A 12,656-nucleotide genomic window follows, 5' to 3' on the forward strand; every position below is an offset into this window, starting at 1 on the left:
TGTATGGTTTTCGTGTGGTTTTAGGGTGGAGTTATGTAGTAGAGTTGCCTGTTTTACATGTTTCCTTGTATGTTATTCTAGTATTATTCTATCCTTACTGTGCTTACTAAATTAGCTACTAACATTTGTGATTACCTTTTCTGAGTTGATATAAAAGTGAGTGAGTGAGTGAGTGAGTGAGTGATTTAGTGATCAAAACGTATTTAAAGTATCTTTTCCCTATGTTGTGCCATGCCTTTGAAGCTTCTCAAAGTAGATCCTCAGAATGAGTCTGCATGGAAGCTGCATTTCTTAATCTCTAGATTACTACAACCAGAGTCACAAGGAGGCCATTCGGAAAAGAAAGATGCTGAGAGGAGATTAGACTGTTCAAAGAAGAGATTTGGAGCGCTGTTTCACCTCACATAGTCTACAAGACACAAACGTAGTGAAGGAATTTCGGATCAAGAGACAGCCCAGGATATGTCACTCAATCCTTGCCTTGTTCGTTCTGTTAGAAATAAGATCAAGGCTGGTGAAATCTCAAGAGCTGCCGGTGTGTTAACAAGCTCTGGAGTTGCTGAGGACTCGGCTGACACCTTAATTAAGAAAACTGGAAGCGAAACACCCTGTACATAGGTATGTATTCTCAACTAGCTTTCAGCCACACTTCTCACACAGTTTCCAACCTTTACAGATATCAGCAGAAACATTTACTAAATCATTACGAGATTGCCCTAATGGTTCCAGCTGTGGGAATGATGGTTGGAGGTTTGAACATTTGAAAATGTTAATGGAATCAGACCTAACACGGGATTTACTCTTCAGTGTTTGCAACATCATTCTTGGCGGTCAGGTACCAGATTCAATTATGGAGGCACTAGCTGGTGCTAAATTGATTCCACTTAAGAAGAACGAAGTGGATGTTCGTCTTATTGCAATTGGCAATTGCATCAGGCGACTGGTAGCCAAGGCAGCTTGCTTACATTTGAAGAGAGATATGGCGGAATACCTCTTCCTTTTCCACTGTGGAGTGTCGACTCCTGGAGAAGCAAAGGGCATGACACACCTAATACAATTATGCCTGCAGGATAATAAAGAACCTGTCATTATAACAGTCGACGCAAGAAACGCATTCAATAGCATTAGTCGTGACATCATTCTGAAAGAAGTAGCTGCACATTTTCCGCAACTTCATCCATTTGCGTCTAAATGTTACATCAACTCAATTCCACTGGTGGTATCAATCAATGGTGAGCATACCAGCATTCTATCTGAGGAGGTGTACAACTAGGGGATCCTCTAGGACCTTTCCTCTTCAGCCTTGCCCTCATTCAGTCATTTCAAAGCTCAGCCAGATCGAGGTACCCAAAAGTCTTGATTCCATGCTACCTTGATGACGCCACAATCATTGGTTCAAAACGAGAGGTACTGTCCGCCTTTGTTGAGATGAAAGACGAACTAGCCAGCATCAGATTGGATTTGAGGGAAGATAAATGTGAGGCTTACTGTCCTTCAGGAATAGTTGATTGGGATCTGCCTATACCCGTAAGACTAAGAGATGAAGGATTCGAAATATTGGACACTCCGGTGGGATCAGATTCTATTGTCAAAGAAAAGTGCATAGAGATATAGTAAGTGCGAAAGTACCTTGTTGGCAACGTTGCCTCTTTTAGATGACATGCAGTCTGCGTTACTGCTTTTACGGTATTGTGCAGTTCCCAAGATTACTCATCTTCCTCGAACTGTCCCACCATCGTTGATATCTGAAGCGGCGAAACTGCATGATACCATGGTTATCAAGGCTTTCAAAAACATCGTTGGATGTGGTTCTCTCAGTGCTCTTAAATCCTCACAGCTCAGACTTGACATTTAACAAGGAGGATTTGGTCTTCGGTCTGCACAGCACATTTTGATGCCTTTGTAGGTTGATCCAACGCCCAAGGCCATCTCTCTCATCCTGATGGTGGTCTGAGTAGTTTTTGTGATAACTCTAGGAGAGTCGACGACAAAGAACAGCCTCAAGTTCTCAGTGAATTGTCAAGTGCTTTGGCAGTCTCCACCAGTCTTTTGACGATGCAATACCGAGTTCGCATCATTTCACTCTCAGCAATGCCAATCTTGTCAACGCTGTTTGTCTGCAACTCGGTAAAGCCATTCATGCTTGCAATCTTTGGATCGTTGTGTTGCCCAGTGAGGTCAACCAATAAATGTTGAAGGATACCACGCCATGACGTGTAAGTGGGACGTTGGTCCAATCAAACGACATGACAATGTACTCGACTGCTTTCACGGCATATCCAGATCTTTTAGATTTTATTGCCGGAAAAAGTTGACGGCGTAATTCGAGAATAAGCAACGTCTGGACGTTGCCATATATATACCTATATATAGATGGAAAAAGCTTCTTTTAGACGTAACCATTACTCACCCCTTGGCAAAACGGTCAATCATTTCCTGTTGTAGTAAACCTGGTTTCGCTGCAGCTCGGAAGTCGAGAGAGAGAAAGATCGCAAATGCCTTGTAAAGTCAACAAATCTTGGGTACTTGTGATCGTCCCATTGCCTTGGAGGTATACGGTCGCTGGAAAAACAAAGCGGAGGAGACACTAAAACAACTATCAAAGTCGTGTCGTGCCTTCTATGTTCAGACTTAAAACCCAAAGGAATTAAAGATGCATTGGAGAAGGAGAATAGTTGTCTGACTTCAAAGGGCCAACTTGTCGATCATCCAAAACTACGTGTCTGCCATCGCTGAAAAGTGTGTCAAAAACAGTGATGCTGCTTTTACCATTTCAACAAGATACTTTGCTAGTGACTTTACGTAAGTAGTTGTATGGTTTTCGTGTGGTTTTTAGGGTGTAGTTATGTAGTAGAGTTGCCCGTTTTACATGTTTCCTTGAATGATATTCTAGTATATATTATCCTATACTGACTGAGCTTACTAAATTAGCTGCTAACATTTGTAATTACCTTTTTCTGAGTTGAAATAAAAGTGTGTGTGTGTATGCGTGTGTGTGTGTGTGTGTGTGTGTGTGTGTGTGTGTGTGTGTGTGTGTGTGTGTGTGTGTGTGTGTGTGTGTGTGTGTGTGTGTGAAATGATAGTGTGCAAAATCATTTTACACACACATACACACATACACACACACACACACACACACACACACACACACACACACACACACACACCACGTAACCGTTCAATGTAGAAGAAAATATGAGATTAGGTTTATATCGTTACAAGGAAAGTAGAATTGACAAAATTGAAGAAAAGAGCCTAATGCGTCACAACTATACACCACGAAACTGGTACAAAGAACTTTTGTAATATCTGTCAACAAGTGTGTCGTTCCAGAATTGGACTCTGCACATGAACGTGCTCATCAAAGACAATTAAATTGTAAAAACTGCTGAATGGAAGTCGTGAACTCATTGTTTAGTAGAGAAATAGAAAGAAGAAAGAAGAGTGTGTGTGTGTGTGTGTGTGTGTGTGTGTGTGTGTGTGTGTGTGTGTGTGTGTGAGCGCGCGCGCGCGCGCGTGTTCCCCGGATGTTGGTTGGCGGTGCACGTATTTCGCTGAGCTCCGCGTTGATTGCCTCTCATGACTCCATCAGTTACATTCTGGATGCACCCCGCGAGGCTTGACGTTTGTTCGTTGTCCCAAACTTCGGTCCATCAGCAGGAGCTCGGTTTCGTGAGAGTGAGTGTACGGTCTGCACAACCGGGCTTTCACCGAAAACTCTTCGTGTGCAAACTTCTCTGCATAACGTCTCGATCTATCTGCTCGAGTTCGATCGTTGAATGTGTATGTATGTGTTATCAGAACAACGTCCACAAGGTGGCCCTAAGAAACGCTGGAACGACATCACTAGTAAAGACCTAAATGATCTGAACATTCCAGAAAGCTGTTGGTATGACTTAGCAAATAAATCAAGATCTGCCTGGAGAGACCATTACCATGCCTGTCTGGAGTCTAGTCAAGTGTCATCTGGCAACGTTGATTTACAAACTGTTGTCTGCCCTGAATGCCACAGAAGTTTCGGACGCATTAATGGCTTGAACAGACACAGATGCATTGCTGAAAGAGTAAAACCTATACATCAACAAAAAGAAGCAATTGAATGCCAGACCTGTAAGTAGTAGTTTCGAAGCAAAGGAGACTGCAATACACAAATGCATCAATATTCATGGGAAGACTTTATTGTGACTTTGCCTTTGTCCCCACTCAAGGGGTACCATGTCCGTCTAGACGGAAGCTATACAGGAAGAGGAGGAGGAGGAGGAGGAGGTGTGTGTGTGTGTGTGTGTGTGTGTGTGTGTGTGTGTGTGTGTGTGTGTGTGTGTGTGTGTGTGTGTGACTGTCTGTGTGTGCAAATAACACACTGGATGTCTTACAGACAATGCTGACATTATTATGTTTCCTTTCGAATTTGTCACCTAAGAAGCATCCATTAATTCTACCATGAGTAAGATCAAATTTCAAGAAGTGTTATTTTGGTAATCACCAGATGTCTGTTTGTTAGAAACATTTGATACACTAGCTGGCCTGTTTGTGATTATGGATGCATCATAGTTGTGATTGTAACTCAATTAAGAGAAAGGTCAATGTTGAATTTGAGGTACAACATGCTGTCACAAGGGTGTGGCAACTCAGTAAAGTTGATATGTTGTAAGTTTGATCAATATGATAAATTGCAATCTGACTGATCTGACTATTCCAGTTAAGTTAATTACTACTGCACTAACTAACAGTCCACCTATTACTACAAATTCAAGTATGGCAAGTTGGAAGATTGCAGTACTTGTTTCAACACTACTAGCTGTTCATCTGCATTACTGTAATTGTCAGAATTGTTGCTATTTCAAATCCAAAGAACCAGGCCAGGAGCATATCAAACACCAGGTCAGGAATCAAGGTGTGGTGTGATGTGAGTGGTACGTATGTGGGAGCATCTAAATGGGTGGTTTCTGGATGTGTGTAAATGAGTGATTGCAGGATGTGCGAATGTGTGAATGGGTGTGTACAGATTATTAGTTTATCTGTAACAATATTTTTGTTCATTTTAATAATAGAAACAATCATTTCTTTAGCAATCAATGGTGATTGTGCAATCTGCAAAATCACCATTCGACATCAGACATTTTTTACTAAAATGTGCTTTTGTCCGATGCTACATCTTTCAATGAGACATCATGCCTGGCGTCTGACATTTTACAAGCTGCGTGGTTATAATTAGATTTGTAACTAGCTCTGAAAGAATAGTTTAGGTAGAGACTTTTTAGAAAGTGTTAATTGAGTGTGCATAGTAGAAGAGAGACAATTCTAAGTATGTATAGAACAAGATTCTAGATAGAAGAACAAGTGATTAGAGTTCTTGTTGAAATTAATTAAAGTAAAAAATTGACACACACACACACCTGCATGTCTAAAACTCTAATTCGCACACTGGTATGATTGCGAATGCTTTACTTCCCAATAACCTTCAGGTTTGTTTATGCATTCAACTGTTGATGATAATCATGCACATAAGTATCTGAAATGTTGGCTACAGTTGGGGTAAAAAGTGGAATTAATGCAACTTCTCATAGACCTATAGCTGAAGAGCTAGCATGCAGTAGCAAGGAATATCCCACAATGGGCAACTACACTGTAACACACATCAAGTATGCATCGTACTAGTATAGAATCTCCACAATAATATTATGCAGTATATTCACTGAGAGCTGTATGAAGATTTCAACAATCAATGCAAGTGACTCTCAAAAGTTACGTACTTTAATTGTGTCACTGTATGAATTGTATTCATGATAAATGTCGATGTATGGCTCAGTCGAAAAGAAATTGAACGTAAAACCAGTTAATGCATTCCAGTTGTATTGCAAATGAAGAATAGAGACAAGTATTTGCCTCAAATTAAGCATGATATTAATTTTTTACCACTGGCCAACAGACAAAGAACAACTTATCAATTGGTTTAGGTGAAATGTAATAGTTATATCCAAGCTATAAGACTTTGTCCTGATTCGAGATGAATGCTTTTGGACACCCGGCTGCACTGATGAATTTGCCTTGTAAGTAGTATTGAGCGTTTACGTGTAAAGCACGCACCATCCTTGCAGTCTTGACTGTGTGTATAAGCTAACTAACAGCCTTCAGTAATACCTCAATTGTTCAACTGACATAGCAAATCATGTGTATACTGTGTGTGTGCACATATAGTCTGGGCACAAGTGTTACTACAGTTTAATTATGTATTGAAATACATCATACATGGAGATTTGGGGTAAAGACATATTTTATTACATATGAGATATGTAATCTTATAGTATATTGATAGGATTGGTTACTTGTAGTAGAACGTTTGTGTTGTAAGCTGCAATGAGTCATTAAATCAAGTAATGTGATAATCATGGAACTCAGAGTGAGGCATCTATGGTATGTAGGTATGCAGATAGTACTTTTACACATGCAGATCTGACTGCATAAACCTAAACAGCACATGTAGTTAATAGAGTGCATATATAAATATATATATATATATATACATATAGTCTTGAGTAATTCAAGGGTGTAGCACATACTACATTTACATCAATTTCAATTAAGTTAAACTTGTCTAAACCTGATTCAATTGACAGTGACGTCATTTGAGAGCATGTTATTATATAGCATTTCTTATCTAGTAACTCAAATAGAAAAACAATCCAAGGTAGTCTCTAACAGTGGTGCAGCCATGGTTTTTAAGTTAAGGGTTTTTGTACCAGATCCTGTCGCGTGTTGTGCTTGGTTTCCAGAAGTTTGGAAGTACTATTTTCTCTGTTGATGTTAAGTTGGTCGTAATTCACCTTACTTATCGACTCTAACATATTATGAGATTCTTAAATTCAATTTTTAGTTGATAGATTGGAGCATTTCGGTTAGGGTTAGGAACACACACACACACACACACACACACACACACACACACACACACACACACACACACACACACACACACACACATACACACACACACACACACACACACACACCCAACACACACGCACACCACACACACACACACACACACACACACACACACACCCAACACACACGCACACCACACACACACACACACACACACACACACACACACACACACACACACCTGCATGGTACCTGCATGCATATGGAAGTCCATCATACCCATGCACTAGCTATGAGCTTTGGCGTATTGCAAACAACCTCGTAAGACTTTTGGTTAATTAAAGTCAAGAGCATGTTCATTGAAGTCAGGTCTAGAATATTGATCTATCTATTTATTGTATCAAGCTCTGACATATATACTTAGGCAAAAATTCAAAGCGTGGAAAGATGGATGAATGGGTGGGCGAGCTGATCCATGCAAGTATGTGGGCACACTTAGACAAGTAGATCATGCATGCTGTATGGTAAAATTATATAGTACTTTCTTCTCTTCTCTTGGTCTTCCTGCATGTCCATTTTCCAATTGCCCTTTTCAAATATATCTTGGCTATGGATGTGCCAGTGATATTTCTTCATCTACGACTGGTCTAGAATTCTGTCCCGTTTCTGCATGCGTCAAACAAATTAACTATTAAATGCAGGTTGATTTTTATATTTACTACTAATACGAACATTGGTGCAGCACACTCAAAACATTCGCTCCAACTATTCAAAGTAGTGTTGTGGCCCCAAACAGGTTCACCTCGATACTTGCAGGCTAGAGATAGTATCACAGTTATACAAATCATTGATCTTGCGGTCGGTCTGGGCGTATAGAAAGAAAACAATCACACGATTCTTCCAGGATTCATCCAGGAACTTGGGAAGTTGACCTCTAAACTCGTGAACTCTAATTAGAGTCCGTTTCACGAATTAGGTGGACTCGGAAGTGGGTGTGGACTTACCAAGAACAGATTAGCAAATAGGCTGGATTTTATAGCGGAACTACTTAGTTAGGTTTCACCTTACCCGATTGCATTCCTAGCCTGTGTAGTCACAGAAAATGCAAACCAAAATAGCCCTAAAGCAAAGCAACGATATTGCGGTCTGAAAGAGAAGAGTGAAATGCCACCAGAATGTAAGTCTGCAAAGAACGCATCCTAGTTTGTTACATTACCTTAATTTGATAAGGAAATGACATCACGCGGTGGTCTTTCAAGCAGATTGGATCTATCCTCCAGAAGTTGCCTAGACTGGCTCGGTTTTAGAATCAACGAAAATAGCCTTATCAGAATTGAATTGACCTACTGAAGGGCTGTTGAATGATACCCATTAGGTCTCGCAGACCCCTACCGCTCGCGAGCTACGCACCAAATCATCTTCCGGTAACGAGTCTCTAGGAGTCAGGAACGTCTTCATCTAAATCAAATGCTCATTCGCATTGCTGACTGGCTACGCACTAGCACTAGAAGAGTACTATACATTATATGGAGCCTCGTAGTGATTTTCCGGATTGTACTTTGTACGATCATGACCTTCTTCCTGTTGACTTCTTCCTGTATGGCTTCTTCCCGTATGACGCAATCGATAATTGAGGGTTTCCGCCGAGGAAACGCTAATTATCCTCTGCGGACATGCTAATTGTTCCAGAAGCATCCAATAAAGTGAGTAACACTGCACGAAACCCATTCAGTCTTGTTCAACAGCAGACGCATAGAATATGGCACTAGACGCCTCCGAAGTTGATGGTCGCGATCGCATGTGGTTCACCTCGACAACATTCTGCCCACACGTTGCAGAAGGAGTGCATCCGCCTGCTGCCAAGCAAGCACGTGTAGAGCAGCCTCCTAGTGTCTACCAGTTGTGCACACTCGAGGGAAACAAACTGCAACTCACAGCAGACGTGAAACATCGAATCAGGGTAAAGCACATTCAGCTGCATCTCCGATTGCTACACGCAACGATCAAACAGACATACAAGTCAATGGCCCCGTTCAGGCTGAGTGTCTCGGAATGCAGTGATCATGATCACGACTACTAGGTGCTGGCCACTTAGTCTCGCATAGCCAGACCGTTTCTAGATACCGCCCGGAAGTGTACATTGCCCAGAAGTATTTAGAAACGGTCTGGCTACGCGAGACTACCTAGGTCTGGTTCTACAAGGTGCTACATCAAAACGACAGCTCTGTCCTCTACTGCCATCTCTACAGTTTCCACACGCCGCTAGCTGTTGTTGGTATTTCCCCAGTCGGTACTGTACGGACAGGATACCACGCGTCATATGCACGTACTCTTAGCTATGGGCCACCACGCGTCTTATGATAAGCACGTGCTTGTTTAGGGGAAACCCCTGTTAATTATCGTTTCCGTTTCAGTGTACAAATGCTGTCGACTCTCCAGACCGCACACCAGATGACGATATTGATTCATTCGACTCAGAGTTTAACGAATCAGACGACGACGATGAAGTACATGGCTCGTTATTTTTACAGCAACCTGGTGGGAATTTTCCAAACGATGGAATCAAACTCTTCACGTGTCGACATGTGTTTGCTCCCAACTACGAGCCCTACAAAATGTCGGTCGACGAAAACGGCGAAATCAACTGCTCTGGCGTTGAGCCCAGTTACCTACCAACACAATTCGAGATTCTCACCGTCAAGGACAACGTCAGTATTCCTGGTCATGTCGTTTGTATACGCTCTCGAGGCTTCAGTCCGGAAGAAAAATTCTATGTGGCTCTGACAGACAGTGGAATGAAAATGAGATTTACAGTAGAGGTGAGATTTTCTTGTTTTAGTAAGTTGCATAACAATTAGTTGTAGGCGTGGTTATAGTGCAAATTACTGTGCCAATTAACGTGCTCATCGAATATTCGTTTATTGCAGAATGCTGGAAGTGGCATGAAAAATCATTCGATTCCTGAAGATAAAAAGTTTTACTTTACTGTGAGCTACTATTCCGAAGGGTATCTTTTCCAAGCGGTAACCGGTGATCAGCGATACCTCGCATTTGAGTCGGCAACAAGAGGAGGAGTTCAAGTGACTGTTACGGACAAAAACGCAACGAGCAAACTGTCAAATGCGGTCTTTGATCTAACTAATTGGTAATTGGATCGATGAGGGTATGTAGCGATTAAGTGCTTTTTTAAAAGCGTCTGTTGACAGATTTCATAGATCCTGGTCGTTTGCTGATTAACTAAGCTTCTTTAACTAAGCTTCTTTAATTGAATTGCCGTGAAATTCAACATTGAATAAAAGAGAATTGCTTTGCTACTTATACTAGTGATCAGCTTGAAATCAATATCGCAGCGGTTCGTGTTCTCAAAGCTGCAATTGCACCCGTTGCTTTACTTGTGAGATGTGATGACAATCTCTTGTTTCTTGTTGATCGCTTGAGACGTCTGTTTGTCTGTAACATCTTCACTGATTGTGTTAAACATGCCTTTCCAATTTTCTGCAACAAAAATGTCATTTGTTTAAAGAATGCTCACACGATGGTAAATAGTTAGTTGCTTACTAGACCTTGTGTTTTCCACTTCATTCTTGCAATAGCTGGAACCACCTTTAATAAATCAAAATATTAGATTAGTACAATACTGTCTTTCTGCGTGCACGTAGAGGCATGTGTTCTTTCCGCGTGCTGGGCGGCAGCGTACTTCAGTACATTCGTATGTTTCTATCCAACTAGTTTCATCGTCCCGTGTTATGTGCGCGTGCGTGGGTGCTTGCGTGTGTGTGTGTGTGTGTGTGTGTGTGTGTGTGTGTGTGCGTGCGTGCGTGCGTGCATGCGTGTGTGCGCGCGTGTAGCCGGTGCAGCTCAGTGGCGTAGTCGGGTATAATTTTTTTGGAAGACTTAAATTGATATAAATGGTTAGTCCTATTTATATAAATAATAAAGTTGGTATCAAATTGCCTACAAGACTTTAATTTATATAAATTGACACTAAATTTATATTTATATTTATATTTATATTTAAACATGATCTTCTCCACAAACTCTAGATTTGTAGGGTACATGTACCGTGTATATGTCTCGTAGGCGAGCCAAAACCGGTCAGCCTAACACACGAAAAATGGCAGTGCAGTAAATAAATGTCACGTTATTCAATCCAGTCCTACTTTACAGTAGTCGATATAGACGGGTAAAGTGGGCGACGCTAGCTCTAGGAAAGGTCCGACCCCTTCTGGCCTCATGGCATCCGTAGAAGGAAGCTACGTTATTGGAGGGTGTTTGCATGTAAATAGCATGCTACTGTACTCGTGGACCGAGAATAGGTATGTAGGCATGTGCGCGCTCAGCTGGGTGAGTAGAACTTTACGCGTTACGTGCGCGTATGCATGCATGCGTTGGCGGTTTCCTTTTGTGAGGGTGGAAGAACCGGTGCCGAGATAAGATAGATGCATGCGTTGCTCGCCCATGCAGGCCCCGGTGCGTGCTGTTCGAGTCGAATGACATCATGTAGAGTACGAATCAGTGTCCTGTCGACTGTCGTTGACATGCACCTAGTGCTGTAATAGCAAAAACGTATAGGATGGACTAACGATAAAGTGCGACATGCTAGCTAGCGTACCCTACTAGACATGTACTTACATTTTCCAACGACCCTCACGCAAACACGAGAAGCGTAGGTTTGCCCATGAGCATTTCTGGCAATACACATGTACACTCCACACTTGCTCTTCCTAGCAACACCGAGACGAAGCGAAAAATGTGGCATGGCAACACCGCATCGAGCAACGCTAGGAAATGGCCTTCCTACACGATACCAGGTAACATGAATTGAAGGAGAACCGCACACCCCGCACTGAAGAGTGATATTCTTGCTGTAAGGCGGCACGATAATAGCGTACCGAAGTGAACCAAACACGCCAACGAGCGGATGAAGTTCAGACGAACAGCGTGCGTGAGGTGGAACTGCAACGATACCATGTGACTTTCTCACTGATTCTTACACGCGTCACAACGTGAACGTTTCTTACTTCTCTTTTTGTTTGTTGTCTCTGACAGTGATATTTCACACGAGGGTCCCTCTCCGTAGCAGTCGACAACCGTGTCTGAAAAGAATGAATACGGAAAACGTTTGGTTAGCTAAAAATGCAAGCTTGCGATCACGGCCACTCACTCTGCTCGGTTGTTAGCATTGCAAGTGACGAACTGATATTCGAGCCAATCGAGCACGAATCTGTGACAAACGCAATACATTTGCAAGCTTTGGACTTTCATACATGATAATCATGTTTTATTACTAAGCGTTGAGAGTTTCCCTTCATTTTCGGATGCGTTCGCAGACTGTCGTGTCTCTGTCACTTGCTCTTCTAACGGTAGAGCTGTCGTCAAACTATGATAGTGACTACCGAATAGCAAAATCAGGAAAAGATATGACGGCATGGCTGCTCCGAATGAAGTGACCGAATGAAGTCGATTTGAGATTTCTCTAGATATATAGAGATGTACAAACGGAAGTTAGGCAACACGAACCCAAAATCACGGAAACGTTATGTCACACCTATTAGCGTTTACTTTCTGCTTACTCATCCTAGCTAATTAATTAATGTTTATCTGTTGTCTATAACATTTGACCTTTATCACATATTTGTAACAATGTGATCCATATTTTGCCTCTGTACTGCTAAGAAACTTATAGTTTATTGCTACGAACACTACAAATATCGTTATACTAAAATTGCAAACGCAATAACGCAATTAATTAAGATGTGACCAATTTCTGT

The 12,656-nt window shown here is 41.7% G+C and overlaps 1 protein-coding gene and 1 long non-coding RNA gene across 4 annotated transcripts in view; both read left to right on the forward strand.

Annotated features, from left to right (window-relative positions):
* The window catches only part of LOC134196506 (uncharacterized), a 4,815-nt gene extending 4,617 nt beyond the window's left edge, over positions 1 to 198 (forward strand). Inside the window, exon 3 of the long non-coding RNA XR_009972533.1 lies at positions 1 to 198. This exon is cut by the window's left edge and continues 555 nt beyond it. This is a non-coding gene — a long non-coding RNA (uncharacterized LOC134196506).
* A 3,347-nt stretch (positions 199 to 3,545) lies between these two features.
* LOC134196351 (uncharacterized) lies at positions 3,546 to 10,197 on the forward strand. 3 transcript variants are annotated; one of them, XM_062665454.1, is made up of 6 exons: positions 3,546 to 4,110; positions 4,209 to 4,266; positions 4,376 to 4,444; positions 4,502 to 4,597; positions 9,300 to 9,704; positions 9,813 to 10,197. In XM_062665454.1, exons 4-6 carry the CDS (start codon positions 4,541 to 4,543, stop codon positions 10,032 to 10,034), a joined length of 684 nt encoding a protein of 227 aa, XP_062521438.1. In that variant the 5' UTR covers positions 3,546 to 4,110; positions 4,209 to 4,266; positions 4,376 to 4,444; positions 4,502 to 4,540; the 3' UTR covers positions 10,035 to 10,197. The 3 variants fall into 3 exon arrangements, with proteins under 3 accessions (XP_062521438.1, XP_062521439.1, XP_062521437.1); XM_062665455.1 differs by lacking the exons at positions 3,546 to 4,110; positions 4,209 to 4,266; positions 4,376 to 4,444; positions 4,502 to 4,597 and adding an exon at positions 7,323 to 7,366; XM_062665453.1 differs by lacking the exons at positions 3,546 to 4,110; positions 4,209 to 4,266; positions 4,376 to 4,444; positions 4,502 to 4,597 and adding an exon at positions 8,612 to 8,845.
* The last annotated feature ends 2,459 nt before the right edge of the window (positions 10,198 to 12,656 follow it).

The sequence above is a fragment of the Corticium candelabrum genome, chromosome 21 (assembly GCF_963422355.1).
Source record: "Corticium candelabrum chromosome 21, ooCorCand1.1, whole genome shotgun sequence".
NCBI classification, from domain to species: domain Eukaryota; kingdom Metazoa; phylum Porifera; class Homoscleromorpha; order Homosclerophorida; family Plakinidae; genus Corticium; species Corticium candelabrum.

Bases quoted from the DNA above. Each gene is read 5' to 3' on its own strand.
- LOC134196351 (XM_062665453.1), top strand. From the start codon at position 8,645: ATGGCACTAGACGCCTCCGAAGTTGATGGTCGCGATCGCATGTGGTTC. The intron at 8,846-9,299 runs GTAAAGCACATT...TTTCCGTTTCAG, and splicing joins ACGTGAAACATCGAATCAGG to TGTACAAATGCTGTCGACTC. The intron at 9,705-9,812 runs GTGAGATTTTCT...CGTTTATTGCAG, and splicing joins AAATGAGATTTACAGTAGAG to AATGCTGGAAGTGGCATGAA.